Source organism: Pimephales promelas, chromosome 16, assembly GCF_988280905.1.
Source record: "Pimephales promelas chromosome 16, fPimPro1.hap1.1, whole genome shotgun sequence".
Taxonomy (NCBI): Eukaryota; Metazoa; Chordata; class Actinopteri; order Cypriniformes; family Leuciscidae; genus Pimephales; species Pimephales promelas.
Window position 1 is genome coordinate 24,764,847 of NC_142784.1, and position 16,592 is coordinate 24,781,438.

The window sequence follows — 16,592 nt, forward strand, 5'->3', positions numbered from 1 at the left end:
TCTTTGAAACGAGTTGTCCAAAAGAACCGATTCGAGATTATCTTCACTGGTAATATGAACGACAAATAGGCTATTTAAACACCTACATGTCACGCGTAGAGACACTAAAACATGTTATCATAAAATCACAATTTACCGCGTTGTACAGATTACAAAACAAGATCTCTACAATGGAGTTGAACTACAGAATTTAAGGACTGCTCTTTGCTTGCATATTAAATATGATATTTATTTCACAATTAAACCCTGCGTAATGTATCCGGAATTCAACACGGGATATTTATACTGATCACTGTGACTTCGAAGTAAGTTTATGTTAGAAAATGTTGGGCTCGTCCGGGATTTGAACCCGGGACCTCTCGCACCCGAAGCGAGAATCATACCCCTAGACCAACGAGCCGCGCATCCATTAGAGGAAATACCGCACTATAAACAATGGGATGTGAAGTTCACCTTTTTGTTACTACTTTTTAAAGCTGATTTGAATATGTCTGTCGAACTTGTAGCAAACTTATTTATATGCACTGTGTATTGATTTGTTATTCGATCACCTACGGCAACCATTTTAAAACGCATTCTCTTCAGAACTAACGTTACTCGTTTAGTTAGTGTTGTTGAAGCAACAAGCAAGATAAAGAAAAAAGCCAGGAGCGCGTCAATTAAGTTATTTTTTATATATCATACATAAGACTGTTTGAATATAATACAAAGGGCATTTTCATATACACAGCAAAGTCTTGACTAGATCTTACAATCTGTGGACACTTATCCTTTTTCCCCATGCTGTTCAATTATATAGTGCATGTTGCATGAAAAGGGTAAAGAAAATCTGAAAAGAAAAAAAATCAAAAAGGCAGAAGAATGTTTAATTAAAATCCATGATCTTGTGAAACAGTGACATGTAATGCATTTAAGAGAAAGGGAAGAAACAGACCTAGCAAAACCATGAGCATTATAAAAGTGTGGACAAACATGCGTCATACCCTGTGAAAAGATTATTTCGTTACAAGTTATAAGCCCTACCTTTAATGTTGTCCTGTCAAATGCGTCTGACTAAAAGCGATTTTGGTCCAATGACCGAGTAAAACAAGAAGGGTTAAAAAAAAAAAAAAAACTAAACAGGTAAGCAAAAACATGGCAATGTAATTGACATACCAGCAGGAGCAATGTAGTGAGTTCTATACTTCCTTTATTTAAAAAAATAGAAATATATACATAAATTCTATTTCAACTATTAAAAAGGGGCTGCATTTCATGAAAACTGCGCTAAATCAGATCTCATTTAGTAACAGCTGAAACAGGTGCACTCTTTAAAAGTTTCTGTAATTTTAAGGATTTGATTTTTGGAATGTTTTTGTCAACGTCATCAAACTGCATTCAAATGTTTTTATATATATAAAAAACACTTTTAAATCCAGCTAACATTCAGGTAAACCTTCTTTCCGATTACCATTAGCCGTTGTGAGATTTGTAAATATACCAAACATGACTCTGGCTGAAAGTGATGTCTTCGCGAAAGGAAAATCTGCACATATTCTGGCAGGATATTGTCCAACTGTCTGTAAATAACTGCTAGATTGAGAGAAGTAGCAAACAAGGTTTCTTTGAAGAAATGAGAGCAAGTGAGAAGCTAGGTGGGGGTCTTGGGGAGCTCACAACCTCTAATTTAAGAATCAGAGTGAGCATAGCTATCCTTAACATGACTCAAGTGACTATAAACATTTATCTTCTTCAGAACAACATGCATGTGCCCAGTGTCTGTGTGACAGTTTCCCTTTGAATTGTACATCTGAGGCAAGCATCAAACCAATCACTTGATAACAAATTCAACTCAGACTCAGAGGTCACAGTAGCTACAGTAGACTGCCTGAATAAATAAATTGAAGTAGCCACTTAGATTTAAAAAGGTAGAAATTAGCATGTTCATCAAATTAGGTATAAAAGGCAGCATCACTGACTGATAGACCAGGTAAATACAAAACAAAACACTTTTCTCTCCTCAGAATAATTTGTGATCTCTCAGCTACTCTGTAGCCTGCAGAGTAACCGTCAGAGTCCTTTCCCTCCCCTTGACGGGAAAAACGAATGCAAATCGGGGAGGTTTATCCATATAATTTCAGCATTTTGTTAACATTAAAACAAAGTAGTTCAGCAAAAGTTCCAGTTTGAGAGAGTATACAGACTAAAATGGACGTTGATGAACCTTGGGCTGAAGTGGTGAACTGCTACATTATTTCTTACAGACACCTAGTGCTATAAAAAACAACTGCTTTGGTATATCAAAAGAAAGAAAGAAAGACTAATAAAGAAGAAAAACTAATTTTGTGTAAAATTCACAGCATAATTCAAGAGGAGAAAAAAGGCAGTCACATAAATCTCATTACGTCTTCTGTGTTCAACACAAAGAGGCAAATTTATGCAGATGTTTTTCAATGGGAACCACATGCTTGACGGGAATTAAAAAAATGAAAAAGTAACAAAAAGACAATTAATGGGAATGAATACCTTCTATGTGAAATCCCACTTCAGCAATTTTAGGAAGTCATGTAAGGGACATTTGAACAAGACCCTGCAATTTGGAGTCCCTTAAATGAGAAATCTTTGCTAAATAAAGGCCTCTGAATAACCATTCTCGTTCACCTTCCCTAACCAATTAAGGACTCTTTAAATGTTAAAAATAGAGGACAGCCATCATCTCCATTTAATGATAAAGTCCAGCTCCTTTTCAGTCAAGGTCCAAAAGTCATAAGGCCAAAGGGTTCTCAACAGCAGCCCCAGATCCACCTGGATCCGGATCTGTCCCCCCACCCCACCCCCCGTCACTCCTCAGCACACCTCCTCCTCCTCAGTTGCTGCACGTAGTCGAGGCGGACTCCAGGCCTGAAGAGTACTGCACCTGCCTGTCTCGGGCCCTAACAACAGCTCCTCCCCGCCACTAGGCAAGCGCTCGCCACCGGAGCTCCGCAGCTTTGTGCCCCCTCTCGAAGAGTTACACGATACCGACAACACGAAATATCACTGCAAGTACTGCTTCCTTGACACGCTACAGGTTTAAACACACAGCTCTTTAGAGAAGTTTCACTTAAAGGGTAAATAAAAGAACGACCAGCCAAATTATAAATGTCCAATGTTTCACTTGTTTGAACTAAACAAATGGTTTGCACTGCTTTACATATAAAAAGCTGTACGACAGCTCACAGATCTGAAATGCTCACTGTATTGAACAAGTTAAATGAAATCTCCTAGTTTCCAATGTAACAGATGGTAAATAAGTACTGTATGCAGGTGAGTGAATCGGCAGATGGATGTCTCAGTTTCACTACGGTTATTTGCAGTTTTACTAACTTGTCTAGAAATCGACAACGCAAGAGGATGGAAATACATATATACTTTTTTTAAATACTCTTCAATTTGTAGCGGTTCAGTGATATCTCCCCTCAGAAGTGAGCAGCTTTTATTCTCTATGCACCTTTTGAAAAACAGGAGAAAAAGAAAACACCACCATAAAAAAGGAAGAAATAAAAACAAAAAAATAAAAAACAAAATTCACACAGAAAAACAAACCCATTTCAGCTAAAGTCACGAGCTGGCCATCGAGCTCTGCTGAACACAGACTCCAGTCATTGGAGAATCTTCCCTATCAATGCCTTGTCTCATGCCCAGGTGTCCCTCTGCTATAAAGTGACCAGTTCCTGTGTTTGTGGCAACAGGGTACGTGGGATGTCCAGCCATACCAGTCTCTTGGCGAGGATTTGAGAAGGCACCCAAACCCATACTCATACTCAAACTTCCGTTTTGGCTAAAGTCCAGGGTGTTGGCAGGAAGGTGGCGAAGCTGGTAAGCCTGGTTGCCGTGGTTTCCTGTGGAAGAGGAAGATGTGGAGGAAGAGGATGCAGAGGAAGACAAGGATGTCATGGACAGATGACCGTGCACCACCTCCATGGAATCCTGGGTGGAGGCGCTGTTAGTGGGCGAGTTGTAGAGTCGCGGCCGTGGTCGCGTTGCTATGACTTGTCCGTGGTGGTGGTGATGATGATGATGGTGATGGGGGTGCAATGCCTTGGGATGCTGGGGAGGCACATGAAAAGTGGTTTCCTGGACTGGATGAGTCTCTACAGTGACAGGTTCTGGTCCAACGATTCCAGGCCATACTACTGGTGGATGATAAGGCTGTCTCGCCTGCACAAACAAGGTAAATCAGAAAAGAAAAAAAAAAGAAAATATCAATCTCGAAGGCCAAACTTTGAATTGCTTGAACAACTTGATAAGATAAGCCAAGGGGGCTCACCTGAGGGCAAATGTTGTCACAGTCTATGACTGGCATGGCTGTGCCAAAATGCCCACCGCTGTGCCGATGGTGGTGAGTTGGATCGGATCTTGCTCTGCCACTGGTGCTTGTTCCAGACGATCCTCCTGAGGAAAAGCAAAGAAGGAACTGTGTTAAGTTTTACCCAGAAACACCACTATCAAATCAATACAATAAAGAGTTAAGACAGAATCCGAAACAGAACATAGTAGAACCTGAGCTTGAGGATGTACTAGAAGTGGTCCCTGATGACTGTGACTGCTCAAGTGCAGGACTTGTTGACACACTACTGCTTGTATTTGTTCCTTCATCTGTTGTCTTCTTGAAGAAACTGTGCTGAAGGGCATAGTAGGGCTGAATTCGCGTCTTGGGGTCATAGTCTAGCATTCTGAGAATGAGGTCCTTGAACTTCAAGTAGTCAGCTACTGCGTGGCCGGATTCTCCCGCCCGACGACCGCCTGGTCCACCACATTCCACTCCCAAGATGGCATGGAGCTTTCGAGATGCCGGAGGTTTGTACTGCTCACAGAAAAGCAGAGACACATTCCAGAACATATAGAACAACATTAAAAACAAGTATTCGCACAAAATCTTTATAAAACTTCACATAATAGTGATTCTACTTCAAAATATCAGTAACACATACCCTTTTTCCATCTTTGGTCTTCTTAATACTCCATGTGCCATCTGACAACTTCTCAAAGAACTTCCTGGCTTTTGGTGCTAGGTCCATAATATGATTGGGTGGAATCCCAAGGACTTCAACAATTTTGTTCATTTGGTCCACCTATTGGGGTTTCATTTTAAAAATAAGATGTCAGAATATTTTTTACTGTAACAGTCAATATTAATTAGGTAGAATCAGCCACCATCAATTATGGCGTGACTCCCATATTCTGTAACACGTAAAACAAGTAGTAAGTGGAAGTAAATGGAGTAAAAAATATATATATATTTTTTAAATGACTTTTGAGTCTAAAAGATTGATAATTACAGATTTAGGGGATTCAGTCCCACATTTAAATGTAGTTGTCACTCCAAAATCTTTAGATTCATGGTGTTTAAGGATACGGGGAATGGAATGTTACGGAAGTACATTAGTAATAACAATCATCATCATCATTAATAATCAATACAATTTCATATAGCTCATTACCTCATTTGCCCCGCTAAAGAGAGGTTCTCCGGTATGCATTTCCACCAGAATACATCCCAGAGACCACATATCAATGGCCAGGTCATATGGCATTCCTAATAACACTTCAGGGGAGCGGTAGAATCGACTCTGGATGTACTGATATATCTGATGTGGGAGGAGGAATACAAAATTAAATTATGCATACTGTGACAATCACCACACAGTCATTTTTAACATTCTCCACACAAGCAATAAATAAGGTGGTTCGCAATACCCTTTGTCCCAGTTGGCAGGAGCTCCCAAAGTCCACTATTTTGATGGCACTTCTCTTGGGGTTACATAGAAGGATGTTCTCTGGCTTTAGGTCACAGTGGATGATGCTGAGCTCAGGTGTAGCAAGAAACAGAAGTGCTGTACACAATTGCTGGGCAAACTTTCGTGTCAGATTCAAAGAGACACCTCTGAAGTTCGTATTTCGTAACAAGTCATACAGGTTGTATGACAACATTTCAAATACTAGGCAAAGATGATTCCGGAACATGAAGTGTCGTTTCAAGTGTACTGAGAGAGAGAGAGAGAGAGAAAAAAACAACATTAAAATTTGAATTGAAGTAATGCACCGTGTAAAGACTTAATCAAATAAATAAAAGAATTGAACAGTTACAACTTACCTATATAGTATTTCATCTCCGTGTCATGTTTGTTCATTAGCTCGAGAAGCCGCACTTCAATTTGAGCTTGATTCAGAAAGGCCTTCTTGTTCTTGATGATCTTAATTGCTACCCACTCTTGCTCAGCTCGGTCATAAGCTTTAACAACCTAAAATAATGTGTCAATCACTTTCATTAGCCTATCATTTACGTTTCGTTCCCTTTTAAAATATCCAAACTAAACTACTAAAATTTGATTACATACTGATTTTGCATGCCAAAACAATAATTTAGCATATTTTTTTACAAAATAAATCTGAAGAGACTCAGAGACACCATACCTGTCCAAATGACCCTTTTCCAATTAAAGAGTCAATTTCATAGCGGTCCATCCATTTTTCCCCATTCTTGACGACGTAGTCGTAGTTCTCATCATCATAACCATCATTAAAGACTTTTCTTTCTTTCTTGTGGCTGGAGTCCTCACCTTGACCCTGTTGATGCCGTCGTTTCTTTTTTGCATAATACACCTATACAAAGGAGTGAAAGCAAGTCTCACAGCATCAGTCTCAAATATGTAAGCATATTTTTTAGTTTGAGAACTTCCTAAAAGACTTTTCATAGATATCTTCACATATAAGGGCTGCACGATTTATAAAAATAAAAAACAAGCTGAAAACACTCTTCCTGAAAAACGTATTGCTTTTCTATATCATTAAGCCTCAAAGATCAACTATATACTGATGTGGTTTCTTATTTAATTAATTTTTAAAGTAAAAATAATATGCATGGTTTAATAATAAGGGCTTTCGCACAGTGTAGACCCCTAGGGCCGTTTTCCTGGTCACATTCGCACCGCCAGTAGGAACTCTGAAGTGACTTACGTTATTGTTGTCGTCTTCATTAGTTTACGATCCGTTTAACAGTCCTGTCTAATACTTTATTAGATAGAACTGTTATAAAAAGACAGTCGACAGTACATGAAGAAGTATTAGCCTTTGCCGTATGGTTGATGTCCAATGTCGCTAGCTAAGCAGAAATACATAATTATGTTTCACTTAGTCCCCTCAAAGTTGCATTGGATTTTCTCCTTAGCGTCAAGGTTACGAGGTCCATCTATCACTGTTTTCCATGTTCATAGAGTTAGTTTGTGGAAAAAATACTTAGGCAGGTGCTGGCGTTTTGCATGTCACTGGTAGTTACTATTGTGCTAGGTTCTCTGAATCTGAAGTAGTCATGATTTGCCTATCACAAAGTAACATATTCTAAACACCTCTTAAGCACGCAGAATAATGTAAGTGGACGGATTTTTTGTAATCATGGCTTTGAACGATCAGGTAATCGTGATTAGAAATTAGATTATTTGTGCAGCCCTAAAATATGATATTCTAATTGTGTTTTTCTTTCTTACTACTTTTCATCTTTATTCAGGGATGTGATTGTGTAAGTGAAAAAAGCAGGACTTTTTTTAAGATCCAGCATAAAGCACTTTTTACTTTTTAAACACCTGAATCAGCCATTTACTGCATGAACTTCCAGGAACTGTGATGAATGACAAACATGGAAATATATTTAACAGCTATAATAACAGCTATAATTTATTTCTAGTAATACAAAACAGGACGCCTTAACTTATCTTTGGGGAAAATGTAAGGGCGATAACTGTTCTGTACTTCTGTAAAGATAACAACAGTGTTTCCAATACCAATCAAAAACAAAAATAACTACTTTATTCGACTACTACTTTTCTTCCTTTTTATTACTGATCTGCATGATTTACGTGGGTCATGATTTTAGGCTGAAAAAAATGGAATTCCAGGATTTATCCAGAAGAATCACATCCCTGTTTATTTGGTACTATACTAATTCAAGGAGAGTAATCTGGTAAAACACCAAAATGACATAAAAATGAAGAAATATTACCTCATTGATGTGTTTGTAGGTTTTGATCAGGTCTATGGAGAGCTTCCTCAAAGGAGCTAAAGTGGGGTCACGAAAGCACTGGGGCATGTGCCTCTGCAAAAAAAAAAAAAAAAAAAAAAGCGGCAACAAAGTTTTAATAGGTGATATTTATTATTCTCAACAAATTCAACTACATTTGTAATGTCTACATGGACAAATAATCCATAAGCAAGGTGAAATGTAACAGTAATAATTAATTTTACAAAGTGCAATAATTGAGCACATTCCATCCATGTTTAATAAAATTTGCCTGTTTAAGCAAGAAAAACTTTAACTTAATAACAAGAGTGGAGCATTCAGTACCTGGCTGGCAGTGAGTGCTTGTGTCTGATCACTGTATGGCAGTACAGTGACAGACTGGTCTGTACTCTGCTGGTGACAGTCACTGTACTGCTGGTGCGAATGAGGCATGGGAGCAGCCATCTGAAGACCAGCAGCATGGAAAGAAAGAGAGGGTGCAAGCCGGACAGACGAGGGTTTGCATGCTGAGGTCTCTCCCCCTGGAGGAAATTTAAGCTAAATTAGTGTGGGTTAGAACAAAATTCTCCTCTCTCTCTGATCCTTTGAATTGCAAACCTTTTTCAGGTTAATAAGAGTATCCTTTTTTTTGTTTTAGGAGAGCAAACCCATCCCTGAAATTTTTATATAACCATAGGCTTATAGCACTAGTAACATAAAACAGCCAGGATAGAAAGCGAATATATATTTAAGTACATTAATGTGTGCATAGTGCATTTATGTGATATAATTTATCAGAATATAGCTACATACATCCTATTAAGTGTAAATGTCAGAAAAATGAAGGCACAAGCAATTAAAGCAATAAAAAAATAGCAAAAAGACATAGAATTGATTAATATATAGCTGTAAAGAAAATAATTCAATTTCAAAATAAAAATAGAAAAAGCTAAAGTGCAAATTTCATGTCAAGAGCAAAAAAAATGTTCAGAAATCGGTCCTCTTTTAAGCTGTAAATTGTGATAATTATAAGGAGCTTGCTCATATATCAGCATCTCTTGCCAAGCAACACAATGCACCACAGCCACACAGAATCCCACCACTATTCAGAATCCCAGCAACAGCACCTAATTAGCATAGCCTATCACCAAGAAGATACAGTGTGATTTGGCAAGCCCATCAATGTTCAAGCCAATCACAGAAGAGTATGCAAATAGCCTACTTTTGTTGCCAGGGCAGAGCTGCTCCCATTTTCCAATAAGAAAACAAGAAATAAACAAGAAATAAAATTGAACTTTGGCACACTTAGATGAAGCATCCACCACATTGGAGCCTGACAGCAAAATAGCAGCTCAGACCCCACTCATGGTGTAGGAGCAGAGAATGATTCAGCTGACCTAACTAAGGCAGGGCAAAGAATTCATGTGATCCACAAAATATCAGAGGATGGAAACACTTCTACAGCCTAAAACACAACCATTTTAACAGATTTTCAAGCCAAAAGCATATGAAATAATAATACATATTTCACAGCATATTTTACATTTTACATTTGCTAATATAAATATTTAAAATTGATTGTATAATTGTATAAAAAATAAAGTAAAATAATGCAGATACTTCTATTTTTTATAGCTGTTTTGCTATGGCATCAAGGACTGCATGCAATTCAACAATTGAAAACTGATGGATGTCATAATACAAACAGAAACAACCATTACCTTTTGGAATATATAATCGTGTTTCTCGGTGATATATAAGCTGCTTTTATAATTCAAAGAATAAATGCAACAATTTTTGTAAGAATGTATAGGCCTGTATAAAAAATTGTAAAGTTGGTAGCATCAAAATGTAAACAAGCCTTTGCAAATATAAACATTCAACATGACCCAGCAGTGCATTTCAATTCTGCATGTCACTGAAATTTTACATGTGCACTACTCAGATTGACATTGACATTAATATTTCGGTATCTGATTAAACTATAAAAAAGAAATATGATTTATGTTTACTTAGGCTAAGTGTTTTCTGTTTACTGATCTGTGATTATACAGTTTTAAGAATGGAATCAAGTAAAACAAATAAATAAAATAGAACTAATTAAGTTTAATTTGCTTTTTAACAACAAACTTGTGATATGATTTGTAATAAATAAATTAATAATAAACAAAATCATTTGCATGAGCTTTTGACATCTAATACAAAAATCATTTAATTCATTCTTTTTAAGTAACTGTATCCTATGACATGCCCAAGTAAACATCATACAGCAAATTCATTAGACTATTGTACAGTGGGGCAATGTGATCACTAAATTACCATCTCTCAACAATCCCAAGCATGCTCAATGCACATGCAAAAATAACCTAAAAAGTTATGGCTATATATTAAACATTTTCTGATCAATAATACAGCTCTGCATCAACATAACTGGCCCATACTTAGTTTAATAGCACGCCTAATGGCTTTCATGATAGCCACTGACACCTTCCTTCTCAAATTGCAAACGTGCTAAATTTGAAAAAAAAAAAAAAGATTCCTCTTAATATTTGGCATGGAGCATATAAAAAAGTGTAGCAAACAAAGACAAACTTGACCCAAGTTATACCTAAGCAACAAAGAGAAAAAGCAGTTGGTTTATGCTTACTAGATATTCCACTTCAAACTAATAAAGTTAAAGTCACTTAATCAAGCCATGCAATAGTTTAACCAAACTTTAACCATTAGACACATATGAATACTGAAATGTACAGCTTATACCACAGGGATGAATAGAGTAAGAGGTGCATAATTGCACAATAGTTTCTGCTTCAAAACGAAAAATCAAACTGCAAACCTGAATGCATTATCACACATTATTTAATATTTAATAATGTTTTCTTTCCTTGCAATAAATGTTAACTAACTTATCCAACACATTTAAATAAACTTGGATACAAAAAACAAAAAACATTGCAATAAAGGGGCAAAATATAGTCTATTAAAGAAAATACTACTCAAATCAATACTGGGCATATATGTGTGTAGTATACTTTATTTTTAAAACTTGGGCAACATTAAATTCCTACTTCTACCAGTAAGCCTAAATTTTCAAAACTTCTTACTAAACTTTGCCTAATTTAAGCAAGAATACCTGAAGGTGTTCAAAAAGTAAAAACTTTCTTCTAATTCTCCCATTTAAAGTTAAAAAGTAAGATGTAATTAATATAGGCATAAATGCTCTAAATAAATTTCTTAACAGCTAATAAAACAGCTCTCAAATGACAATCAAGCAGATTAGCAGGATTTTAGCACCAATACAACTCAAAAACAATTAAAATAAAATGGGGTGAAGGGGATATGGGAATGTATGTTGAGTATAAGAAAACAAATGAGCGACAGTATGGATCCTGGTCCTTTGATGCATGTAGGCCTATGTCTGCATATGTAGCAAAATCCACGCAACACAATCTTAATAGTGTGATTGAAATAAGCAGAGATGCACCGATTTATTGGCTGCTGAAATTTATCAGCCAATTTTTTTTATCAATTTAAAACCATTGGCAAATCAACTATAGCATGAAAACAGCTGATATAACAAACCAATTGTTTATTTATTAACTGTGTAAAGGCACTTAGTTGTATCATGTCATTTGCATAATCCAATATTTTCATCTGGGTAAAATTAAATAGCATACTTCCCAAAACAAAATGAAATAAAATCTGTACAAAATGCTCAGGGCTTGACAATAAGGACTGATCGGTGTCAGCGTGAACAACGCTGGCACCAGTTGCATCTTCAGTAAAGTTTATCCTGTACACGTCTTGTGAATTTAAATATTCAAGAGCAAGAAGAGAAAGAGAATTAAATTCTACTCACTACGAGAGACGTTTTTTATTTTAAAGCCACAAAGTCGCGTCTAAGACAGCATGCAAATACTAATTTGATTTTTCTTTTTTACACAAAATTATGTCAAAGTGCACGTCTTGGCGAGTATCCTTGTAGACATAAGATGTTATGTTTAACATGACCATTAACACTTGAGAAATAATACGCTTGTGTACCACAGTATATTTTAATTCATCATACAGTGAAAAATATACAATCTTACATTACATTGATTATTTCTGTGCCTGAAAACTACTGTTAGACCTACCTGAAAAGCACCGTTTATTTCACGTGTATCTTTATTGTGTAGTATTTATGTTGGCCTGTTGAATGTTAAATAGATCTAATCAAATTATTATTAGAAATTATTTGATGATGCAGCAATACAACTATCTTGTATACCTTAATACATTATGTTTTTGAACTTTGCCAATTAAAAACATGCTGAGAACACTAATCTATTTTAATGACAAAAGTTCAGATAAGACTAGGGTTGGGTATCGAGAATCGAGTATCGATTGGAATCGGGACTAACTTTTAGTTTTTCCCGGAATCGTTCAAAAGTTAAAATTTTGATTCCTAGTTTCGATATTCACAGTCCGCCGACCGGAAGAAGAAACTGCTGAACAACATCAACGAAGAAGCGTCTACCGGAAGTGTTGGCATGACCACACGAGTCGAACATGAGTAGCTTTGTCGGCGGTCCAAAGTGTGTCTTCACTTTTCTAAAAAAATAACGAAATCTCAGCAAAATGCAAAATTTGTGACAAAAGGAGTATTTGTGACAGAAGGAGTATTTCCTTCAGAAAGACCATTGGTTAGCTAAACTTTTTTGACCCTGCCTCTTAAAAGAATCGGAATCGAGAATCTTTAGGAACCAGAATTGAAACAAGGAATCGGAATCAGAATCGTTCAAATTCAAACGATACCCAACCCTAGATAAGACAGCAAGTAACAAATATCGTTATTTAAAATTGGCTAATAGTTTGTTAAAATTGATATTGGCTATAAAAAAAAAATCAGTGCATCCCTAAAATAAGCACAAAAGCATCTGTTATAACTGAGGCTACTGTCAATCACATTTGTGGGAGGAAGTGATGGACAAAAAAAGATGGCATCTGACATGGATCCACCTATGAACTTTCAGAAAAGTTTACCTCAGGGAAACAGATGCAACAAACCATGACCTTATTTAAGGGACATCTCTGTATTTATAGATTACATTCATATCTGATCCAACTGTACTTTTATTAGGGCTACAGATATAACCGTGCCAACGCTGAACCTTCAGGTGACAGTAAAAGGAAATCTTATAGCTTGCCTTGTATTTACCTGGTTTGGTTAGAGATCATTATTCATCTTGCAACGGAGAAAGCACCCTTCTAAAAGCTTTACCTAGATTGACAAATGCAAATCCGAGTAGCGTGCCATCAATTCCTCCACATTAACCATACATAACTTGATGTAAATCCTTGAACACTCAGCTTGCCTAGCAAACTAACTGAATGATAGTGACAGGTAAAGCGGACCTTACCTGTCTAGATGGCTTAGCCATTCATTGGGGTCGATCGGACTCGTTTAACGCCTCCATCGTCACGCAAAAGTCTAAACCCGTACTACATGACTGAGCAATGTTTGCTGGATAACTATGGTTAGGCATCACATCGCTGGCTAATGTCAGCCCCCCCTCCCCCGACAGGAAACCAGCCTGATGGCTAACTGACAACACGCTAGTCATGGGGCTTCATCATCATCATCATCACCACCACCAGCGTTACCAGTCAAACACTCCTATCAGACTGATGTGATGATACACTTTTGTATATCACCAGCTGGTTGACTTTTAGTTGTATACAAAATCGTTAGGCTGAGCAAACCACATTTGTTCCTGCAGTCTGACCTAGCGGAGCAACACGGGGGTTAACTTTACCCGTTAAACGACTAGCAGACCGTCCTAAAAACACAACAAATACTCACGAGTGAGGCCAGGGGCAGTGTAAAATCGGGGGAGATGACCGGATAAGCTATTTGGCGTATTAAAAAAGATAGCTAGCTAACGTAAAGGAAGTTAATAATCGGCTAAGTTAGCCATCTAAGTTAGGCCAAAATCAAACTACCGTTAGCCTGTAGCTTCTACCAAACAAGCGGTTTGTAAACAAACCTACACACCCCCCATGTTTCATTTAACGTTAGACCTCTAACGTTACAAATGTCAAGGACTCACCTTTGATGGTGTGATCTTCATTTAAAGTCCCAGATCCAGTAAAATGAAGCGACTGATCCAGTTTCTCAACGCTGCTTCCAATGAGACACCCCTAATGTACTGAGCCAGACGGGGCTAAATGCTTTTTTATTTTAATTGGCAGATAAAACAGCGTCTTTCCAGTTCAGTTTTGCCTGTGTCAGTCTTCGTGTGTGTGTTAATCATGGTTTATAAGTGGTGAAGTGAAGGCTAGCGGCTAGTTAGCGCTCTTTCTCAGTGACTTTAACGAACGCAGCTAATGTTAACCAGCTAACGTTAGCGTTGGAAACGCACATTCAAGATAATTCGCTTCTAGAGAGGTGGAGGCGCAAAGTTATTGTTTTTCAAAAGCAAACTTAATCACTAAAAACAACGACGTGCCGATATTATACAAACAGCGGCATAAAAATGTGAACAAAAAAAAAACGGTAAGCTTTTCTGTCAGTTTTCACAAAATGGCGCGCGTTCCAAACCTGCGCAGCGGACCGGCCCGGCGGACCCGAGACACGGACGACTAGCCCACTAAATATATTCCTGACATTCCGATTCTTTGTCCCGGTGTCGCTTTCAGTCAGACGCGGCTGGCGAAGCCTTTCCAAAATCGCCAATGTTACGAGCGCGTGACTGCATTATTCCGGCGGGAAGCGAAAACATTTGAAAGATTAAAAAAGCAACTGACAAAATGGCGACAGCCTGGGATGTTGCTATGGCAACTGTCAATCAAGCAACTGAGTGCCCGGATGTTCAGATGACGACGATTCGTAAGGGGAAGCAGACAGTAAAGGTTGCTGCACGCAATGTGTCAATCAAGTAAAACTGTCATACAGAAAATATTTTTTCAAAACGCCGAACAATTTTATGCCACATGGGGCTGCTTTTTTATTTTGCGCTTTGTTGACAAGCAGCTTACATAGAGTTTGTTCGGACTTATATTATGCAAAATGTTATTTTTACACAATAATGATGCAGCTTTAAACACCTGTTTATTTTAGGTAAAACATACTATATGTAATAAAAAAATAAATAAAAATACCAGTATATATATTAATTCAAACAAACTACATATAACAATTGATACAAAGCTTAGGATCAGTAACATTCCAAAACATCAGAGGACATTGCAAATTTATCCTGATTCTCATTGTGTTTTGTCAAACTGTATTATATTGAAAGTTTATTATTAAAACTCTATGCACAATCTTACTTAGCAGTACCTCTCTGTTCTGTGTGATTCATTTTGTGCTTATCAATTGTCAGACTTATCATTTTTTTGTCCTGATAAAAAACAAAAATGATGCATGGATTGTGATTTAATGTTAATGGTGAGTTTGTTCTTATCAAACCTGCACATCTGATCGCAGTTGTAATATATTTTGCCGATTACAGCACCATGGACAGCAACAGCTGCACTGAGAAATAAAAACTGTTGGGGGAGACTAAACAGGTGCTAACCACTTACCATTCTCCAATTTACCTTATGAGATAAAGTCCATGGAGCGGTTCTTTTACGGTTCCCAACAATTACCTCTTCAACCACAAAATAGTTTTCCATTTCATTTTTCTTTTTGTAATGTCTCTTATTGTTTTATTCTGTTTTATACTGCCTAATTTTAAAAGTAATCAAAAACATCTCCATCAATGATAATTTTGGTCTGTCATTTTACTAAAGAATAATTTTTTTTGGACACAGTTTGCAGCATATGACGACCCAGTTATATTAGGCAGTGTATATGGGAATGTTGTTGTAATGTGCTACAACTGAGCAGTCATCACCCAATACTACCAATATTGTGATTCTGATATTACTGGTCAAACATGGTCAAACGTTTGTCAAATTAATGTGCTATTAGTGTCTCTTAAGTTAAATGACCAATATATTTTACATGAAATATATTAAATTAACCTTTAGAGATAACAATTATGAACACAATTTGGGGCTGGAATGTTATTATTACTATGATCTTGAAACAAAAAAAAATTAATCCTAAATAAATGCTGTTTTAACTTATTAAAGAATCCTGAGAAAAATATACCAGTTTCTGCGCAAATATTAAATATATACAATTGGTTTCAACGTTGATAATAATAAGAAACGTTTCTATTAGAATGGTTTCTGAAGGATCATGTGACACTAAAGACTAAAATAATTAAATTAAGTAAATAATTAAAGTCTAAAATGATTGCCATCACAGGAATAAATTGCACTTTAACGCAGAGTGTAAATATTTGTATGAACATAAAGATTCAACAACTGAGTCATAAAATTGATACGTTTTAAAGATATTTGACAAACAGAAATTGAATAACGACTTGAACAAAGGACGGTGATGCAAGATGTATGTAATATTTCACAATATTACAGTTTAACTGTATTTTTGATCAAATAAATGGTGACTTTTCAAACTTTTGAACAGTGAGCATACAGTGTGGAAGGATGATCAACAAAACAGCAAAGAATGAACTAACAC

General features: G+C 36.8%; 1 protein-coding gene and 1 non-coding gene across 3 annotated transcripts; both read right to left on the minus strand.

Moving 5' to 3' along the window:
* Positions 1-328: 328 nt before the first annotated feature.
* trnap-cgg (transfer RNA proline (anticodon CGG)) lies at positions 329-400 on the minus strand. Its single transcript has one exon. It is a non-coding gene; the product is annotated as a tRNA-Pro (tRNA).
* Positions 401-3,439: 3,039 nt separating this feature from the next.
* dyrk1ab (dual-specificity tyrosine-(Y)-phosphorylation regulated kinase 1A, b) lies at positions 3,440-14,828 on the minus strand. 2 transcript variants are annotated; one of them, XM_039686134.2, is made up of 11 exons: positions 14,107-14,828; positions 8,360-8,556; positions 8,018-8,110; positions 6,436-6,624; positions 6,116-6,263; positions 5,719-6,005; positions 5,463-5,609; positions 4,953-5,093; positions 4,522-4,825; positions 4,289-4,413; positions 3,440-4,179 (listed from the first exon to the last, which is right to left on the minus strand). In XM_039686134.2, exons 2-11 carry the CDS (start codon positions 8,477-8,479, stop codon positions 3,580-3,582), a joined length of 2,154 nt encoding a protein of 717 aa, XP_039542068.2. In that variant the 5' UTR covers positions 8,480-8,556; positions 14,107-14,828; the 3' UTR covers positions 3,440-3,579. The 2 variants fall into 2 exon arrangements, with proteins under 2 accessions (XP_039542068.2, XP_088977414.1); XM_089121288.1 differs by lacking the exon at positions 14,107-14,828 and adding an exon at positions 13,417-13,552.
* Between the last annotated feature and the right edge of the window lie 1,764 nt (positions 14,829-16,592).

Excerpts from the sequence above, each read along its gene's own strand:
- dyrk1ab (XM_039686134.2), bottom strand. The coding sequence starts at position 8,479 with ATGGCTGCTCCCATGCCTCATTCGCACCAGCAGTACAGTGACTGTCAC. Across the intron at positions 5,094-5,462 it reads TCTTTAGCGGGGCAAATGAG|GTGGACCAAATGAACAAAAT; the intron begins GTAATGAGCTAT and ends AAACCCCAATAG. Across the intron at positions 4,180-4,288 it reads GTGACAACATTTGCCCTCAG|GCGAGACAGCCTTATCATCC; the intron begins GTGAGCCCCCTT and ends TTGTTTGTGCAG.